Source organism: Rhinopithecus bieti, unplaced genomic scaffold, assembly GCF_001698545.2.
Source record: "Rhinopithecus bieti isolate Rb0 unplaced genomic scaffold, ASM169854v2 scaffold_13900, whole genome shotgun sequence".
Classification (NCBI taxonomy): Eukaryota; Metazoa; Chordata; class Mammalia; order Primates; family Cercopithecidae; genus Rhinopithecus; species Rhinopithecus bieti.
This window is the reverse complement of record NW_016808376.1, coordinates 4,496,941-4,518,293: the sequence shown is the minus strand read 5'-3', so window position 1 is coordinate 4,518,293 and position 21,353 is coordinate 4,496,941. Positions and strand designations below refer to the sequence as shown.

General features: G+C 47.4%; 1 protein-coding gene across 4 annotated transcripts in view; it reads right to left on the bottom strand.

Annotated features, from left to right (window-relative positions):
• CAMK1D (calcium/calmodulin dependent protein kinase ID) overlaps window positions 1–21,353 on the bottom strand; it is a 497,275-nt gene that overhangs the window by 45,894 nt on the left and 430,028 nt on the right. For all 4 annotated transcript variants that reach the window (XM_017886697.1, XM_017886698.1, XM_017886700.1 and 1 more), the window contains one exon: window positions 19,795–19,921. In XM_017886697.1, coding sequence (XP_017742186.1) covers window positions 19,795–19,921 — 127 coding nt within the window. The remainder of the gene's footprint in view (window positions 1–19,794; window positions 19,922–21,353) is intronic.

Here is a 21,353-nt window from a genome sequence, read left to right as displayed (position 1 = left end):
CTTCAGGCCTGCTCCTAATTCCTTCTCCAGGGTTTGGGGAGGGTGTCAGCATGCTCATTGCATTTTCCCATCTCATCTGTGAAACAGGAAAACTGCAATTCAACCTTGCATTCTTGGTTCTAAAACACTCTTCATCAAGAGTTATCCATGCTGGGGGCTTGGACTTGCTCTGTACTGATCCTAACTCCCTATTCCTGGCCTTGGGGCTTGTTCTATACTGATCCTGACTCCCTGTTCTTGGCTTGGGGCTTGTTCTATACTGATCCTGACTCCCTGTTTCTGGCCTTGGGGCTTGTTCTATACTGATCCTGACTCCCTGTTCCTGGCCTTGGGGCTTGTTCTGTACTGATCCTGACTCCCTGTTCCTGGCCTTGGGGCTTGTTCTATACTGATCCTGACTCCCTGTTTCTGGCCTTGGGGCTTGTTCTATACTGATCCTGACTCCCTGTTCCTGGCCATGGGGCTTGTTCTATACTGATCCTGACTCCCTGTTCCTGGCCTTAGGGCTTGCTTGTTCTATACGGATCCTGACTCCCTGTTCCTGGCCTATGGCCATCGCCCAGCATTGGCTATCCACCCATTCTGGCAACAAGCCGCATCTGGCATAGCTGGCACTCAGTATATGTTAGTGCAAAGAGTAGATAAATACAAGAAGAAGCAATGAATCTGAGTAAAATATCCTTTGCCCCCAAACACATCTGATGGCAGTGTCTTTAGCACAGACTTTCCTGAAAATTTTTAAGGATAGAGAAAAATAGCTAGAGCTGAGAAGGTGCCTGTTAGATGCTGAGTTAGGTCTTCTTTTATGATGTATTAACTCACTCACCCCAACAATCCTTGAAGGGAAGTGCTAGTAGCATGATCACTATTATTTCTAAATTACAGGGGAGGATGCAGAGGTATGAGAGGTCAGTTAAGTTGGCCAATGTTACCCAGTGGGAATGTGGCATCTACACAAACTTCCTTTCAGAACGGACTTCACTTACATTAAGTGTCTTGGGGGAGCCATTCACAAACGTTTTCTACTGCAATCCTTTGAACTCTGACAACTATCATGATGTGTACCTGATAGGTCAGAAAAATGAGCCTCAGAGAGGTTAAGTAACTTGTCCCACATCACACAGCTTGATAGGAAAGAGCTGAGATTTGAAACCAGCTCAATCTGATCCTTGTTCCAGCTCTTTTCACTCAAACATACTGTTTGCTAAGGTGAGAGCATCTTCAGTTGAGATTTACATGGGTGTCCAATCTTTTCGTTTCCCTGGGCCGCAATGGAAGAAGAATTGTCTTGGGCCACACATAAAATACACTAACACTAATAATAGCTGATGAGCTAAAAAACAAAAATTGCCAAAAAATCTCATAATGTTTTAAGAAGATTTACAAATTTGTGTTGGGTCGCATTCAAAGCTGTCCTCTGGGGGTTGGACACGCTTGGAAAGGAAAAGTTCTTTTGTAGAAAAATGAACAGGGAAATCCTCTCTTTCATCCTGTTGACAATAAACATATTCCTGAGCAAGAACAGGAAGGCAGACAAACCACTGCCGAGTGCCTCTGCTTATGGCAGAGCGGGATGCGCTCCACAGATAATCCTCCACACTGGCTTTAGTCTCCAACTCCCCCAGACTTCCTATCAGATTTTTATTTTTTCAAAACAAGAGCAAAATAAATAAATCTGCACATCCTTTCTTCACTCTGTTCACCCTCAACGCGGCAGCAAAATGAGAGACAGAACTACAGAGGGAACTCACACCTGGGAGGGGCCGCCCTTGGATGGCTGGGTGATAGCGGACTCTGCCGTGACTGCTAAGAGCATATTTCTCAAGACTCTTGTCGTATGGGAACTGACAAAAGGGTGCCATTTCCACAGTTAATGTCTTTCTGACGTAGGAGGCATGTCCTCCCCAAGCGGGCACTCTGGTCCCAGTGGCCAAACGAGCACAGAAGGCGTGAGAAGCAACAACATCTGCAAGGACCCTCCAGGGCCGGCCTCGCGGCCTGATGGAAAGTGTCCATGAGGCAGAGAAGGTTCCTAGAGCGACGGTGGACCAGCTTCCCCTCCTGCACAACTGACAGCGGGTGCCGGGAGGGCAGAGCCAAGCTGGGGGTGGAGGCACTGGGTTCCAGATCACAAGAATCTGCAAACCTCTTCAGCGAGATGGCGCAGCAGCCTGGCCTGGCCACTCCACAGAACCAGATGTCAAACAGCACAGAGGTGCTGGGAGCTCAGGGCAAACTTCAGGGTACAACCTCATGCCCCATGCCAGGTGCCCAGAGTTGGAGGCTGCAGTGAGCTATGATCACGCCACTGCACTCCAGTCTGGGCAACAGAGTGAGGCCTCATCTCTAAAATAAATACATAAACGAAAATAAAAGGTTTCTGCTTTAGATAACAGCGTGGTTGTTATGGGGGAAAAGTTTTAAATTATTAACAAGTAAATGTCAGGATGACAATATTGGGGATGGAGATTTACATATTTGTGTCAAGAATTTGAACAAGAATGTACATTTCTTATTCTTTTTGGTGTTGTGTCTTATCTGTGTCACATCAACCAACAAAACACATTATTATTATTATTTTGAGATGGAGTCTCACTCTGCCATTCAGGCTGGAGTGCAGTGACGTGATCTCAGCTCACTGCAACCTCCACCTCCCGGGTTCAAGCCATTCTCCTGCCTCAGCCTTCCAAGTAGCTGGGATTACAGGCATGCACCACCACACCCAGCTGATTTTGTATTTTTAGTAGAGACGGGGGTTTCACCATGTTGGTCAGGGTGGTCTTGAACTCCTGACCTGGTGATCCACCCGCCTTGGCCTCCCAAAGTGCTGGGATTACAGGAGTGAGCCAATGCACCAACCAGAGATGGGTAAACTATTTGTCTTCTGGTGACCTTAATTGCGCTTGGAAACAAACACAGGGGGTAAAGAAAGAAGCCCAAAGCAACAGATATATAAGAAAGGAGCACAGACAAGGAAGCTGTGGTGCCTCCAACAGATTGCTTACACAGCCTCTGAGCAAAGACCCGGCCGATGCCCTAGCCAAGGAAGACAGCAGGAACACGAGGCCACAGCCACCGCAGAGCAGGCTTCCCGCCTAGGAAGTGCGGACTCTGTGTTTTCCTGAGTGCCCTATGCTCACAGTTCTCCAGCATCGTGGATGGTGGGAGGCAGGATTCTTTAAAAGAACAACCTCCTCCTCGTCTTCATCATCTGTTAGAATGAGGAACATACTGGCCATGATCCATTGTTCAGAAAAAGAAAGAATAAAGAACATGGTTTTTTTCTGGAAATCCACACATCAAGGGAAACTGGCACAGGACACATTTTACCCTCAATCTGGCAAATCTGTCAATATACTGGGCCGTTGTGCAAGGCATGTACAGGCTGGAAAAGCAAGGGGCTAATTTTTATGCTTGGAGGTTACTTGAGATGTTTAGATTCTTCTTCTTTCTTCTTCTTCCTTCTCCTTCTCCTTCTCCTTTCTTCTTTCTTTTCTTCTTTCTTCTTTCTTCTTCTTTGAGCAGGAATCTCATTCTGTCACCCAGGCTGGAGTGCAATGGCACGATCTCAACTCACTGCAACCTCTGCCTCCCAGGTCCCAGCAATTCTCCTGCCTCAGTCTCCCGAGCAGCTGGGATTACAGGTGTGTGCCACCATGCCTGACGACTTTTTGTATTTTTAGTAGAGAAGGGGTTTCCTCATGTTGGCCAAGCTGGTCTCTAACTCCTGACCTCAGGTGATCCACCTGCCTTGGCCTCCCAAAGTGCTGGGATTACAGGCATGAGCCACCATGCCCAGCCGAGATGTTTAGATTCTTGAAGCCACAGATTAACTACACTTAAAACATTTTTAGAACACGAGACTCTGCTTAAATGGTAAAGTTTATGACATAAAGCATATGGTTAAGAAAAGATTCCTGGGCCACATGTAGTGGCTTATGTCTATAATCCAGCATTCTGGGAGGCTAAGGCATGAGAATCACTTGAACCCAGAGTTGGAGGTTGCAGTGAGCTATGATTGCACCATTGCACTCCAGCCTGGGTAACAGAGTGAGATCCTGTCTCTAAAATAAATAAATAAATAAATAAATAAATAAATAAATAAATAAATAAGATTTCTGTTTTGGATAACACCATGGTTGTTATGGGGGAAAAGTTATAAATTATAAACAAGTAAATATCAGGATGACAATACTGGTGATGGAAATGTACATATTTGTGTCAAGAATTTGAACAAGAACATACATTTCTTGCACTTTTTGGTGTTGTGTCTTATCTGTGTTATATCGACCAACAAAATACAAATATTTTTTAGCCAATGAGAGGAGGGTAAACTATTTGTCTTCTGGTGACCGTCTTAATTGCACTTGGAAACAAACCCAGGGGGTGAAGATAGAAGTGTCATGTCACCCAGCAAACAAGACAAAGCAAATTGATTTGGAAATAGCATTTCCACCAACACGAAATATTTTTAAAATTGCATAATGGCACACACACCCATAGCCTAAATTCTAATTTCACTTGTGATTGCTGGAATCAAGGGTCCTTTGAAACATTGTTTGAAAAAGCCCACCAAGATCACTTCAAATAGCTATTTTTCATTTCACAGAAATTCGTGGAAAAGATAACATTCTCAGGCAAATTTCAAAACCCTCCTGACAATTTGATATGGTGGCCAAACTGTGGAGATCCTAGAGGATGTTTTCTCTCCTGCTCGCCTCCTGTGATTGGCAGTCGGCTGCACTGTTTCACCAACCTGCTGAATTCACCTGGCCTTTCTGGCATAGGCCCCACCCACCCATTTTCCTGTTTCAGCTGTGGTGAGGCACATAGCCCTGAGAGAGACCACTTCTCACTCTGATCTTTTCAGAGCCAGTTTTCCTGCCTGAGAACCAGCCAAACCATCCAGTATTATGTTACCAGACTTACGCTGCGTGGCAAGAACTCTGTTGTAATTCCAAAAAATCACAGCTTTCAATTTACAAACTTGCAGAAGACCAACGAGCTTCCACACCCAGGAGGTGCTGAGCACAGTCCCTCTGGGGCCTCGGAAAGTGAAGAGGGCTCTGAACTATGCAGCCACAGTTCCATCTCCTAGCCAATGCTGCCTGGAGACACCGACAGCTTCGTAGTCAAGGAAAAATAGTATTCTTTTCTAATCATAAGCACCAGAATTCAAGTGTGATGCGGGAACCTGATAATGACTCCTTGGTGCTCCCATGTCTCCTGCAAGAGGGATGCTTTGAGTTCTTGCTTTTAGAGCTACTGACAAAGACAGGCAGTCACTGAAAGGCTCCATGGCTTGTGTAAGATGGTCCCCAGCCTCCATAAAAAGCAGGAAAGGGCCTATTCTCCTGGCCCAGCCATGACAGAAGGGACATCCTCTCAAATGACATGGCAAAGTCCCTGGGGGCTCTGTCAGTGGCTGTAGGGAAACCCACTTCCCTGGAGGTATTGAAAGGGACCTACACAAGCCAGTCGGCAGGTCCAGCCTTCAGGATATCCCTTAGGCTTGCCCAAAGCCAGCATTTTGGAGCTGCAGAGAGTGGGGTTAGCATGGGGGTGGCTGTACTCAGTTGATACACATTGGGCACAATGGGTGGGTTCCCGGGTGCATTCACCACAATCCTGTAACACAATGGCCTCCTGTGACTCCCTCTGTACCTCCAATGTCCCTTTACTGCTGCATAAATCCCACTGTTAAATCAGACTTCACGCTGCTGCAGGGCAGGGCAGAGCTCTTGTCTCTGTACATCCTGATTCAACTGAACCCAACTGAGTTGCCACACACCATTATTTCTACGGAAAAATGTCTTCCAAATTCCACCCAACTGGGCTACAAGTCAACTTTGCTGCCTGAAATATTTTTGGTGAGTAGGTACAAGAAAAAATAACACAGGATGGGCGGGGACGGGGAACAAATGAATTTGAGAATAGAAGCTACTGCCAGTTGGCAAGTACCTGTATTAGGTAAAAGCAAGAGCAGTTGCCAAATACCTTTCGACGAACACATGATTTCATACAGGACCTTTGAGGAGAAAAGAGGCAGAATTCACCCTAACTCTCAGTGTGTGAATGTGTTTGTACCTCACGTTACTCTCCCTTTAAGACCTTTTCTCTGCCAGGCGCTGTGGCTCACGCCTGTAATCCCAGCACTTTGGGAGGCCGAGGAGGGTGAATCACCTGAGGTCAGGAGTTCGAGACCAGCCTGACCAACATGATGAAATCCCGTCTCTACTAAAAATACAAAAATTAGCTGGACGTGGTGGAGGGTGCCTGTAATTCCAGCTACTCTGGAGGCTGAGGCAAGAGAATCGCTTGAACCTGGGAGGCGGAGGTTGCGGTGAGCCAAGACTGCCACTGCACTCCAGCCTGGGCGACAAGAGTGAAACTCCATTTCAAAAAAAAAAAAAAAACAACTTTTCTCCAAGGAAGTTCGGGACCACCAGGTTTAGGGGTAAAGGGCAGAAAGAAATACTTTGTTACACTATCTCTCAGAACCTCCTCCTGGTCAGATCTTGGGTGCTATTAACTCAGCTTTCTTTGCTATTCCTGACAAAAGAGTATCCCATCGGCTTATTAAGTTTACACTAGTAAATAAAAATTAAGCTCCATGCAAACCACTCAGCCTCACTAGAGTGTCCCAGGAGCCATCAGAGACCTCTGTGGACAGATGTGGTCCTTCGCAGAGACCATGATTAACTCATGCTCTTTATAAAACTAGGTTGAGAAATAAAAATAATTGGATTTACTACTGTGAGATTCACCACCAGCCCACTTACGGAAAATTCCACTTTGCGGGAAACGTCTTCTATAAACCAAGCTACTTCATATTGATTTAGAGCAAGTATTCCTGGCAAACGGAAAGACTCGAGAGACTTCAAAAAAACAAAAAAAGAGTTTCAGAAACCTTTCAGCTTGTTTTTAAAACAATTAAATTGCCCACTTTCCTTACCAAAGGAGAGAGAAGAACAAGGTGTAACCAAGTGGACTGAAAACTAAGACAGCAGTTGTCTTGTGGGTGTGGGGTTCGCCGTAATCAATCTTCATGCTCTTCTGAAGTAGAGAAGAATTTTCCCTTTCCCGAGCCCCGAGGACGTGCCAAGAAGCAGTTTCTGCTGAGAGGGTGGAGGAAACGGTGAGGCCCTCACCCTTCCAGGACACCCACGTTCAGGGTGCTTTGTTCACATCCATGGATGTCTGTGTGGCCTCTTTTCTCTGTCCTTCACACACGACCCCTCCAGTGGGCAGAGGATGGTGACACATCAGGAGGGAGCAGCCTGTGGGGGACGGGGGCACTCCTCGATGCCAGAAGTTAAAAGCCAACAGTCTAGAACCAGGCTGGGCGCACGGTGGCTCATGCCTGCAATCCCAGCACTTTGGGAGGCTGAGGTGGGCAGATCACTTGAGGTCAGGAGTTCGAGACCAGCCTGGCCAACATGGTGAAATCCCGTCTCTACTAAAAATACAAAAATTAGGCAGGTGTGGTGGCGCATACCTGTAGCCCCAGCTACTTGGGAGGCTGAGGCAGGAGAATTGCTTGGACTGAGGAGGTGGAGGCTGCAGTGAGCCAAGATTGCGCCACTTCACCCTAGCCTGTGTGACAGAGCAAGACTCTGTCTCAAAAAAAAACCAAAAAAAAAAAAAAAAAAAACCAAAACACTGAAAATACTGAATTTACTTTAAATACAAGAATGTTATTTCAGATCCAGCATGGAATCAGAGGACACGATTATAGACTCGGCTCTGTGCCATGGTAAACTACAGGATTCATTATCTCACCTATGCCTCAGTTTCCTGTCTTGATGGGCACCTGCCACTCTGTCCTAGAGTTACGCCTGCAAGGAAATGAACTGGAGCTCAACTTGGAAGAGTTGCATGTGGCCCCTTATTGTAAACAACGCCAGGAGGTATCTGTGTCCAGGGCTAGATGCTCGGATCACAGCTGGTCTTCCGGTCTTTGAGGAACTTCCACCAGGAAGTGGGAAGAAGCACTGCTCCCCTGCTGGTGGGGGAGGGAACACCGGCTACTAAATCAAACTGCAATCGAGTTTCTAAGAGTTTGTGATACTGCGTATCAGAGAAGAGGTGAGAAGATTTCTTTCAGCAGTGAGAGAGAAAGATGACATTTCTACCCAGCAGTGGCCTTTTCAGAGATGCTAAATGGAACTTAAAGATCAGGAAAAATAAAATTAAGCTTCGTGTTGTTAGAACCCCAGGCATACATTTCAGGGGAGGATTTGGCCTCAGTAAGAATGACATCAAGACAAGGAGGTAATACTGAATGTGCTTGGTCAGGTTGGCTTCCTGTCAGTAGCAGAATTTGCAGCAGCAGGGGTATTAAAAAAGAAAAAATTAGACGATGAGGGACTTTTACCAGGAGCATCTTAATAAACAGCTGTTGCTTCACCCGGGTTTCTAGTATTGCAATCCAGACTGTTGGCAAGTAAAAATCAGGTTGAAACACAGGATCGTTCTCTGCCTAAAGTTTGTCTTCTGCCCAAAGTCCCGGAAGATGAGCGGAAGGCTTTTGGGACAGCTCTGATCTTTCTGTTGGTATAGCCTCCTCCTCTAGTCTCTATTATCCTTCACCTAGAGCTGTCATTCATGAGGAATGTATTGCCTCTAGCAACACATCAGGATGGCAAAAAATAAATAAATAAATAAATAAATAAATATCATCTCACCAGGCCAGGTATGGTGGCTCATGCCTGTAATCCCAGCACTTTGGGAAGCCGAGGCCGGCAGATCACCTGAGGTCAGGAGTTTGAGACCAGCCTGGCCAACAGGGTGAAACTCTGTCTCTACTAAAAATGTAAAAGCCAGGTGCAGTGGTGCATGCCTGTAATCCCAGGTTCTCGGGAGGATGAGGCAGGAGAATCGCTTGGACCTGGGAGGCAGAGGTTGCAGTGAGCTGAGATCGTGCTACCGCATGCCAGCCTGGGCAACACAGCAAGACTCCGTTTCAAAAAAAAAAAAAAAAAAAAGTATTGCCAAAGAGCAGCTTACCCTGATTTTTCCAGTAGCCTCAAGTTTCACCACAGGCATGAGCAGTCCCCATGAAAGCACCATACTGGTATGTAATTACCATTCTCATCGAGCAAGGGCTGCTGTTCAAAAGCTCCCAAAGCCAATCACGGAGGAGTGAGGCTAAGGAACGGGGAGGGAGTAGAAGCTGGGGCCGCTGGGCTTTTGAAATGTGGGAGGGCCTTGGAACTCCGCGGGATGGAGGAAGTCAACTGTGCCAAGGAAGGCATTTCAAAGCAAAGTGGCCACAAATGGCACTGCTGTGCGGCCCTTCTAGGGCCTCCCATGGGGGCCCACCTGGTGTGTGATCACGACACGACGCCGACTCTGCACTGAAGTCAAGCCTTTCTTGTGAAATCTGATTAAGAAGACTGCTATAGTCATTCCAGGGTTTTGGTTTTTAATCAAGACAAAGAAAAAAATGGAGCTACACAATGCTGCCATCCCCCTCTTTCCCACCACGACAAAACGTGACCTCCATCCCACATCAAGTATCTAAAGAAGCAATTCCAGATGGAAGACAAGTGCCTTAAAAACACCGTGTTCAGAGTGACTCTGTGGGGCTGCCATGTGTGAGATGGGGCTCCTCAAAGCTGGGCTGGGTTTACGTTGCCCACATGCAATGAGTCAGGTCCATGAAGACGAGCAGGCCCTACAAGTCTCCCCACTTAGGGGGCCCTGTCCTCTCCGACACAAGGGGTCTGGCTGCAACCCACGGTGTGATAAAATGTTCACTGCGGGCTGTCACCGAGTAGCTGTTGAGAAAGAGAGAAAATTCTCATCTGGATGTTCCGCCTACTCATCTGTACCCTGTGTGACAATTTCTCAGTTACATAAAACCCTGTTTCGACACCAACAGTCGGAAAGGATGGGAACAATGATGTAATGCTTACAGTCACGGACCAAAATATGGTATTTAAGTGAGAAACAAATAAAAAGCAAGCTCTGCTGGGGAGCAGCCACGTAGAGGAGTGGAGACGAAAGGACTGGGAACAGAGGCGCTGTGGGGAAAGATGACAAGAATCGAGACCACTCAGAAGACAGAAGGTGGGGAGGTCGGTCGGCTGAATCCTTCTTCTTGGCTGTTGGGAGTGAAGATGGGAAAAATGATGGCCAGTATCCTCGACACGTAGATATTTACATACTTAAAGGATACCAAATCACAAGTCTATAGAAACGTACAATGTTCAAACCAGAAAAAAAAAAAAAAAAACACAGGAGATGTTTAGCCCAGCACATTTTATATACAAGAAACTGAGAATCCCCAAGTTTAAGTGAAAGGCACAGGCCTCCTTCATATCTAACCAATGGCAGACAAAGGAAGATGCTTACATTCAAGTTCTCTGCTGTGACTGCCACCAGCTATAGGCTGGGCGGCTTTGAGGACGGAGGTCCTCGCCCCAACACTGTGCTGGCTGGAACCCCTGGTTTCCAAGAGCTAATCATAATTCCCAGCCCCACATCAACTTCTAGAAGTGCAGTGATCCCTGAATTAATACCAATCTTCTAACTCAATGAAAAAATACATCAAGAATGTTGACCAACCGTTCTCCATCTCTTTTTAGAGAAGAACAAGACAAAACATGTTTAAACTATTTTAGGCAAGTTAAGACCGAGCTAGACCAAAGATGTCTATCGTGGCCTTGCAGCCAACACTGCAACTAAGTTCCAGAAGGAAATGAATGATTTCTTCCCCGACAGCCTCCGGAACGTAACAGTCAGCCACCATCTAAAGCATCAAGGTGCAGTTCTGCTTCTAGACAGAACGATGGACCAGCTGTAAATGTTCCTTCTTATTTCTGAGTGACATGCGTAATGGAATAGTGTGGCTGTGGTTGTGCACTCCACATAAAATATTGCTAGGTGGTGAACTGTCACTGAATAAGGCTCCAAAAAAAAATCTCAACTAGGCACAGTGGCTAATATCTGTAATCTCAGCACTTTGGGAGGATGACGCTGGAGGATCACTTGAGCCCAGGAGTTCAAGACCAGCCTGAGCAACAAAGTGAGACCCTGTCTCTACAAAAACAATTTTAAATTAGCCAGGTGTGGTGGTGTACACGTGTAGTCCCAGCTCTGCAGGAGGCTGAGGTGGGAGGATCAGCTGAGCCAGGGGGATCGAGGCTGCAGTGAGCTATGATCATACCACTGCACTCCAGCCTGGGGGACACAGCGAGACCCTGTCTCTTAAAAAAAAGAGAAGATAAAGATGGAAAACAGGCCGTCCTCCACCAAATAGAAGTTTATCATCTGTCTCATCAATTACGTGATTGATATGGATGTTTTCTGTCACTTACTACTGATGTTCGGTGATTCAGGTATTTTAATTAACACAGCTGAGCAGGCAATACACATAATTTTACTAACTTCCTTAGCTCTGACTTTTATTGCCGAGACCAAGGGGAATGTTACACTTGACTTAATTAAGTGGACTCCCAATTCCGGTCAATACCATACTGACAGCCACCACGGTCTCCCAAGAAGCCACTTTCTACCAGATGGGCCCATCATTTCTCCTTAATTATCACCAAGTACAATTCCACCAGCCCTCTCTCCAAGCCCAGTGAGTCTGTTCGTTTCTCCCAGATCCTCCAAGAAGCAGCCCGTGACTCTGGGCCTCTGCTCCCCCTGCCTGCGCTGCACCTGTGACTCTCCTTGCTTTTGCCCAAGTCCTACCCTTCCTTCAAATCCACGTCCTCCAGGAGTTTTCCCCTGGCCATTGCAACCCTTAATGATCCCTCTCATTCCTGTACTTTTTAGAGATGGGGTCTCACTCTGTTGCCCAGGCTGGAGTGCAGCGGTGCGCTCATAGTTTGCTGTGGCCTCAGAGTCCTGGGCTGGAGGGATCCTCCTGCGTCAGCCTCCTGAATAGCTGGGACTACAAGTGTGTGCCACCACACCCAGCTACTATTTTTTAAAAGAGATAGGGGTCTTACTATGTTGCCCAGGCTGGTCTTAAACTTCTGGACTCAGTTGATCCTCTCACCCTGGCCTCCCAAAGAGCTGGGATTACAGGCATGAGCCAATGTGCCCAGCTTTCATACCTGTATTTTAATGTTGCTTCTGAAATACACTGCCTCACATGAATCTGTATGGCCCATCTGCCACAGTCTACTGGAGAACCTGTGGGTGTGGGCAGAGCCAGCCCTATGAGCTGCCCACAACCCAGTGATACGGATGGGGGTGCCCACCATCTCCCGCTACCAGTGAAGTGATGCGCTGCCTCCACAGGCCACGGTCCTTGCAAAGGGTGTGTACGATCCAGGCAGCCGCCACATGTAAAAGGGTGAAGTTCAAAGTGCTTATAGTCCTCCTGCCTCCTCCTAAGGCACCCTGTGCATTGGGATACTTGGGGAAAAGGCACCATTTTCGGTTTCATTGTTAGAGAGCTCATGTAAATTGAAGTAATAGCGTCACGTTGGCAGAATTAACTATTCAGCTGAATAGTCACTTAGATAATAATAAAACGGTGATTCACAAATTGAAACCAACACTTCTACCTATCAAAAGTCTGAACTCAAGCTATAAACCTACAGACTGCCCTGGGGGCATGGAAGATTTTCCTCATCTGTATTCACATATTTCTTTCAAAATACAAAGACACCATGCTAGGCTGGGAGCAGACAGCCACCCGCTGCCCCTGGCTTGGGCCCAGGGGATAATGTGGTCCCTGAATCAGAAGTGGCAGCTCTCTCTCCCTCCTCCCTCGCAGCTGCCAAATGGGGCTGGGCTCTGCTCTGTTCAAATGGAAAACTTTCCAGCAGGAATGAAGCTGCAGTTTCTTGGCTCAAGATTCAAAGTGGTGCCCCAAGAGCCTTGCAGGGAGAAGCCACGGCTGGTGAAGGAGGTGAGGGGCTGGGGTGAGCCCCATGGTGGACACCACGCTGGTGTACTTACCAAGACCCGTTTTGCCTTCTTCCTGCCGTTCCTCTGACCACAGTGCTACCACACTTAATTAATCGTTCAACCAGGGTCAGGAATGGTGGCTCATGCCTGTAATCCCAGCACTTTGGAAGGCCGAGGTGGGTGGATTACCTGAGGTTGGGAGTTCGAGACCAGCCTGACCAATATGGGAGAAAACCCATCTCTAATAAAAATACAAAATTAGTCAGGCATGGTGGCACATGCCTGTAATCTTAGCTACTTTGGAGGCTGAGGCAGGACAATTGCTTGAACCCGGGAGGCAGAGGTTGCAGTGAACTGAGATCGCGCCATTGCACTCCAGCCTGGGCAACAAGAGCAAGACTCCATCTCAAAAAAAAAAAAAAAAAAAGTTCAACCAAATCCTCATCTTACTTGACTCAGTAGCAGCAATTGACATGTGATACTTTCTGCATGGAGCACTTTCTCCACGTGGTGACAGGGAGCACGCCACTCTCTGCCAGCGCTCTTTCTACTTCACCCACTGCCCCTTCTCTGTCTTGGTCTCCTCTGCGGGCTCCAGCTTGTCCTCCTGACCTCTCCACCCTGACGTCCCCAGGACTTGGCTCTGGGACCTTTCCTCTCCTTCATTGCCTATCCTGGTTCACGGCTTGAAAACGCAGCCATAAATTAACATCTCCCAAATCTAGTTGATCCTCATTACTCAAGGATTCTGTATGTGCAAATGTGCCTATTGGCTAAAAGTTATTTGCAACCCCCAAGTCAATACTTCGTGGTCGTTTGTGGACATGTGTAGAGTGACCGAAGACTTGAGTTGCCTGATGCGCAAGTTTCAAGCTGAGGCGGAATGAGGCGGTGCTCCTCCTCCATGTTTCAGCTCAGACTGTAAATAAGGGTCTTTTCTCACCCTCTATTTGGTCTCATGTTTTTCACATTTTTGGGTTTTGTTGGAGATCTCCCTGTTTACAACAGCCCCAAGCATAGTGCTGAAGTCTGTCTAGCTTTCCTAACAGCAAAGAGGCTGTGACGTGCCTTTCAGAGAAAATCGGTGGATTAGAGAAGCTTCCTTCAGGCAGGAGTTACAGTGCTGTGGGCTGCAAATCAAAGTTAATGATCCAACAACACATATTCAATAAGGTGTCTTTAAACAGAAACACACACTCTGAAAAGGTTATACTGATCGGTTGATGAAAATGTGACCAGAAGCTCACAGGAACCCAGCCTGTGTTTCCCTTAGGAGCAACGGTTCAGTATTGATTAATTCAGTGCTTTCAGCTATTTTCTATAATAGAACATGATGACTGTGAATAGCGAGAATCAACTGCGCATAGTTCCACGGTCACGTTCCAACTGCCCTCTTGGCCTAGTCAACTTTAACAAACTGAAACCAAGCTCCTCTTAAGGCCTCTGCAATCTATTCATCCCACAGGCTCTTCCACCTCCAGTAAAGACAACTGCATCCTCCTTGGGCACTCAGGCCCAAAAACCTCTGAATTATCCATGCCTTCTCTCTTTCTCTCAAACCCTACTTTCAACCTTTCAGAAAACCTTGAGGACAGTGCCTTTGAAATATACCTGACATCTGATAGCTTCTTGTCACTTCTGCTGCAACCAATCTGGACTAAACCCTTGCTGATCAATGCCTGAGGTTTCTCACGGTCTCACCTGATCAATGCCAGAGTCTTCCCACGGCCTCCTTCCTCCACCCGACCCCCGCCATCTATCCTGATCCCAGCTTGTGTCCTAGAGCAGCAATCCCCAACTTTTTTGGCATCAAGGACCAGTTTCATGGAAGACAATTGTTTCATGGATATGGGACTGGGGATGGTTTCAGGATGAAATTGTTCCACCTCAGATCATCAGGCATTAGAGGTCTCAAAAGGAGTGCGCAACCTAGATCCCTTGCAGACCCAGCTGACAATAGGGTTCGAGCTCCTATGAGAAGCTACTGCCGCTGATCTGATAGGAGGTGGAGCTCAGGCAGGAATGCTCGCCAGCCAGACTCTCACTTCCTGCTGCGCAGCTCGGTTCCTAACAAGCCCTGAATCAGTATCGGTCCAAGGCCCGGGGGTTAGGAACCCCTGTCCTAGAGGGATCCGTTAAAAACAATGTGTCACTGCCTTATCACCGAGTAAAAGCTAAAGTCTATACAACGATTTCCAAGTCCTGGTCCACATATCCCTGCTCAGGACTTCTCCGGCTGCCTCTCCTATTCCTCTCCTTCCTGCTCCCTCTGCTTCCTGCCGCTTGCCCACATTCTCCTGCCTTCAGGCCTCTGCACTGCGCCTGGAATATACAGCCCTCCAGATACTTGTATGGTCAGTTCTCTCGCTCCTATCAAATCTTTACCCACGGCCACCCTCTTAGGGAGGACTGCCTGCACACTGTAGTTAAAATTGCCACCACACTCTGAACACATGCACTTCTTATCATCTTTTCTGCTTCACTTTTCTCCATAGTATTAAGGCCACCTAACACATGAATGAACTTAGCTATCAATATTTGCTTTATATCCCATGTCTCTCCCACTCAGATGTAAGTGCCACTAGGGAGGGGATTTTTATCTTTTTTTCTTCTATTTCTATTGATGTACCCACCCAGTGCCCAGAACAGAAGGTAGACCATAAATAAATAATTCTTGAAGGGCTGAATGATGTAGCCCTGAGCATACATTAAGCTGACCTGTTTGTTTTTTCTCTCACAATACTGCCGAATGTTTTGAGGTCAGAGTTTGTACCTTACTCACATTTGTATTCTTTTTTTTTTTTTTTTTTTTTTTTGAGATGGAGTCTCGCTCTGTTGCCCAGACTGGAGTGCAATGGCGCAATCTCGGCTCTCTACAACCTCTGCCTCCCAGGTTTAAGCCATTCTCCTGCCTCAGCCTCCTGAGTAGCTGGGATTACAGGCACCCGCCACCTCGCCTGGCTAATTTTTGTATTTTTAGTAGAGACAGGGTTTCACCACATTGGCCAGGCTGGTCTGGAACTCCTGACCTCAGGTGATCAGCCTGCCGTGGCCTCCCAAGGAGCTGGGATTACAGGCGTGAGCCACCGTGCCCGACCCATATTTGTATTCTCAGACCAAACACTGTACACTTGGCCCTCATATCCATGGAATCAAAATGTGTGGATCCACAGATCAAAAATATTTGAAAAAACAATAAAGGTAATACAAATAAAAATAATACCTATGACAGCTATTTCCACAGCATTTACATTGCATCAGATATTATAAGTAATCCAGCGACGATAGTACACAGAGGCCACGCCTAGGTTATATGCAAATACTACGCCATTTCATATGAGGAACTCGACCATCTGAGGATGCTGGTATCTGCAGGGTGTGGAGTATCTTGGAACCCAGCCCCCGTGGATACCATGGGACGACTGCACACAGTACACAGCAGGAACTCAATAAATGCATGCTGAGTGAATGGAACGGGAAGAGAGAAAGAAAACATGGCTAAGATTCATGAACTGTGTTTTTACTAAACGCAGTAGTGTCTGCACAAAGATGTAATGAGACTCACAGTGCAATGAGAGACACAGATTGATACGAACCCTAATGCGAATGTGATCAGACCATGACAAGAAAAGGGTCATAGAAAGAACCAGGATGTCAAAGGACAGGACAAGGTGATATGAAAGCAGTCAAAGGAGGTAACATTTAAATTGGGCTTTGGCAGCTGAATAGGAGCTTGCCACACAGACAAGGGAGGAAACAGCCCAAGTTCAGCTGGTAACTGCCTAAAGGATGTCCTCTAGACACAAGCTCTTCAAAGCAGGCCCTTCCCTCCTCTGAAGTTGTGTCCCCTCCACAAGACTCACTCCAGAGGCACTCTCTTGGTGGAGTTTCAGTGCTCAGTCAACACAAACCAACAGAAGAGCGCCACTGCTACAGTCCTCCTCTCCCCCAGCCTCCTCCAGGACAACCTGGTATCTCACAACATCAATAGCCAATGGCTCCCACTGGCTGTCATTTAGAGCAGCAAGAGCAACAGACTCTTCTCAACACCATTCCTGACTCATCAGCGCCAGACACAGCAATCAACAGACCGAGACCCCGCAGACAGCAGCCACTTAGAAACCAGAAAAACTGCCATTCCGTGGGCTTTGCCAAAACACAGAGAAGTAAAACTCAATTTAGAAAGTGCTGGAGTTTTCCAGCCAAACATGAGAAGCACGTGATGCATACGTAGCTAGGGGCCTTCACTGGTTGTCAGAGCATTTAAATCACAGCCCAAGAGTCAACTTCCTGAAGGGAACAGCTGGGCAGGTCACAGTAACAGCACCTTCTCACCCGGGGAGACAGCTGAAAAGAGGACCAGCACCAAGACCTAACAGACCTTTTCATTATCTAATGTCTGGGATTCTGGGTAGTTGGAACAGGCTGTCCCCACTCAGCTTGTCTCGCCTCATGTATTCATGGCTTCCCTGATGGCTCAGACTGAGCTGGAGAAATTCCATGCGTATAGCACACACACTCTTTCCTCCCGTTGCTACCCCAGGCACATGTTCCCCCCCCAGGGACCAGGCTATTCCTGCAACCATTATCACACTATCCTAAAAGAGACGATTGCTGACCATGTTGTTTATCTCTATCAAAGCCTGCACAGGCTTTTGTTTGTTTGCTTGCTTGTTTTTTGAGACAGGGTCTCGCTCTGTCACCCAGGCTGGAGTGCAGTGGCACAATCTCAGCCCCACTGCAACTTCCGCCCCCCAGGTTCAAGCGATTCTCTTGCCTCAGCCTCCCAGGTAGCTGGGACTACAGGCGTGTGCCATCATGCCCGGCTAATTTTTGTATTTTTAGTAGAGATGGGGTTTTGCCATGTTGGCCAGACTGATCTTGAATTCCTGGACTCTACTGACCCACCCGCCTTGGCCTCCCAAAGTGCTGGGATTACAGGTGTGAGCCACTGCACCCGGCCGTGCACTGGACCTTTCAAAAATGAGCAGAGCAGCTTCTTCTTCTGTGCCTTCTGCATACACACGATCCAGGGTATTGAGCCCCGCTGCGACGGTACCCACACAGCTCCTCCACAGCCACGTTTCCACCACCTGCATCTCCCTGCTTCTAAACCCTGCTGCTTCTTTCCCTTCCCCTTACTTTGTTATCTACTCGCCTCAGCCTGCTCTTGTCTTTCCTCCTCTGAGTTACTCTGAAAATGAACAGCTGTGACACTCGAGCTTGACATGGCTCTGTAATTATATGCAAGGACTTCAAAGGTCACAAAGCAGCCCCAAGGTCATCTGGAGTTTCCCACAATGCCCCTTGTAACCCTCTAGTTTCAGGCCAGCTCTCCTGGGCCTGCCTGGGAAGGCTCTGTGGATGTCTCCAAAGACCCACAGGGATGATGCTGGTCACATAACATACCTCCTCTCTCAGGTGGGTTCACTGGCTGTTCTCACGAAGAAAGGTCACCGCACTTTGCACGACAAGAACTTAGCTTCAGCCAGGTGCGGTGGCTCATGCCTGTAATCCCAGCACTTTGGGAGGCTGAGGCGGGCGGATCACCTGAGGTCAGGAGTTTGAGATCAGCCTGGCCAACATGGCAAAACCCTGTCTCTACTAAAAATACAAAAATTAGCCGGATATGGTGGCAGGTGCCTGTAATCCCAGCTACTCGGGAGGCTGAGGCAGGAGACTCACTTGAACCCAGGAAGCGGAGGTTGCAGTGAGTCGACATTGCGCCAACGCACTCCAACCTTGCGACAGAGCTAGATTCAGTACCCTACCACACCCCGTATCAAACAAACAAACAACAACAACAACAAAAATTCAGCCTCAGATTCCATTTTCCATAACTCTTTTCCAACCTCATCTTTTTTCTTGCTCTCAGACGTCCCTGGCTCGTACCCTCTCCCAGCCTTTGGGCTTTCACACAAACTGGTTACTCTTCCTGGGATGCTATCCTGTAACTCCCACATGACTGGCTTCTTCTTGCCACTGAGACCAAGGCCCAAGTGTCCTCCCTGTCCTCTCAGCCCAGTCCTGATTCCTTGTCACTCCATGGCAGGCCCCCAGGTTTAGTTTCTTCATAGCACTTATGATCTGAAATGGCCCCGTTTGCTTATTTGTTCCAACTAAAACGTAAGCTCCATGAGGGCAGGCACTGTGTCTGTGCCATTCACTGCCTTAACCCTGGTGCCTGCTACGGCATCAGGTACATAGTAGCAACTTCACATACATTTGCTGAATGAATGAATGAATGAATGAATACACTGATGTCAGTGAAGGTCTCAGAACAGTCACAAGTATTCTAATGGCATTTCTCCAGGACCCCAGAAGTCAAAAGATGAACATCAGAATCCAAGTGTTCAGATCTCTCAGTAGTCTTCTCTGCATTTTGGATGTTTAGTACAAAGAACTGGGGGTTGGGATTTACGGAAAAACTTGAATGCCTAGCATCATAGTACAGATCAGGGTTGACTGATAGATGAGAGTGACTTGGTCAAGGTCTGAACCAGGTTCCTCCATCAATGTTCCTATCTCAGCAATTGGAATGTTTTCTTGTGTGTGCAACTTACTGTTATCTCAGTGTCTCACTGTAAATCACTCAGAAACAGATGCAGGCAGGATCTCTGGAAATGGAATCTGGGATTCATCCAAATTAACTCCCAGCCTCCCGTCAGGCCCACAACCAAATCAAATGGGATTTCTACCCAACTGAACAAAAGTTTTCAGGGGAAATCACTTCCCTGCTATGAATTATTCATTCCAGTGTCCCTCAATCTTTTTATTCTTTCCCCCAAGGGAAGTGAAGGCAGCTGTGATTACATGCCAAGCTCATATGCTTCAGACAACTGATGAGTTGACACGTGGTGACACCACATATGAGAACATCACACATGCACGGGCACATGTGTGCACACGCACTGTCCTTACCAACATAGCCTGGAGTTCCACAGGCAGTGGACATCACGTCTCCTTTGCCCTCCATTTTTGACAATCCAAAGTCACTGATCATGATTTTGGACTCCTCATCTTGACTGTAGTACAAGAGATTTTCAGGCTAGAAAGAAAGTAAGAAAAAAACATTACAAACTACATGTAAAGTTGGGTTAATTGTGGAAGACCCATTCAACTGTAAAACCTATTCACAACGTCAGGATGTCCTTGACCTTCGGACACAGTAGATGCATCAGCTAAAGCAGTGGCCAATAGAAACAGTGCAGAGAGCCCGGCACAGTGTCTGGCACAGACAGGCTTTCAATCTACGTTAGTCTCTTTCCTTTACTAATATTTTGTCTACTTTAGAAAAGCTCACCATATTCTGAGACAATCTAGAAAGCTGACTGCCGTGCAGACTTGTGGATTCAGGTCTGGGGTTAGGGAAGGGAGATGCCAGGAAATGAAATCACTCTTGCAGGTGCTTCTCTGCTCCTTTTTATAGAGTGATTTTTCTTGAATCCAAGGGTCTCTGTTTCTGCCCTCAGTAACATGTCCTGGTGCTCTGCAGTTCTGGGAGATGTGCTGCACTGCACCCTTCACGAAGGCCAGCTGACCCCTGCTCATTCCTCTGCCAGGGAAGCAGAGGGATGCCATCCCGGAATAAATGAATCTGGAATTGAAGATGTAGCACTTTCCAGCCGTGTACCCGTAAGGGGTTCGCACTTCTGTTTGCCTTTCTGTGAAGCATGCGTTGATTTCATCCTTTGTCTGCTCCTCTGAACAGTGCTCGGGCAGCAGGAATGCACAGCAAAGGCCTTCTTCCATTTCTTATGGTCCCCGTGTTCCCGTCTTCACTACAGTTCTGCAACATACAGGAGGGGCTGAGAGTGGCAGTCCTGGGGTTGGCATGGGAGCCAATGAAGTATCATTTGCATAGTGTTTTATGCAGAACTGGGGAATCTCATTGTTCCTAGCAAGGAAGGGAGGTGGGGCTTACGGAGGCTGAGAAGCTACAGCCTGGGAGCTTGTCCCTGCACTGCTGGGTGGACCTTGAACACAGAGAGGAGCCTGTATTTTTTTTTCTCAAGAGTTGCTGGACTTGATGACTCCTGGATTCATCATCATGGTGACGATTTATCACTGGGGCACACAATGTCAAGGACGGTCATCTCTGCTGTTGTCCGGGAATGTCCACCCTTCAGGATAATCCTCACCCAGTGAATGAGGAATCGTTTCCGTCATTTACACCAAACCTTAAATGGAGCACAGCATGAAGAATCTGATGTGGGAAAGGCATTTCCCCACAGCATTTCCCATCCAGCTCTCCTCCCCAGTCCCAGCGGCGACCCACATTCTCTCTCTCAGGGGTTTGTGGTGAATCTTGGGTTCCTAAGGGTTGGACTTTAGAAACTATTCTTATGTAGAGTGTGAAAGGAAAATAAATCTCAGGACCCCAAAATCACTAAGCCGGAGGGAAAAGTCAAGCTGGGAACTACGCAAACCTGCCTCCCATTTTCTTTCTTTTCTTTTCTTTTTTTTTGAGATGGAGTCTC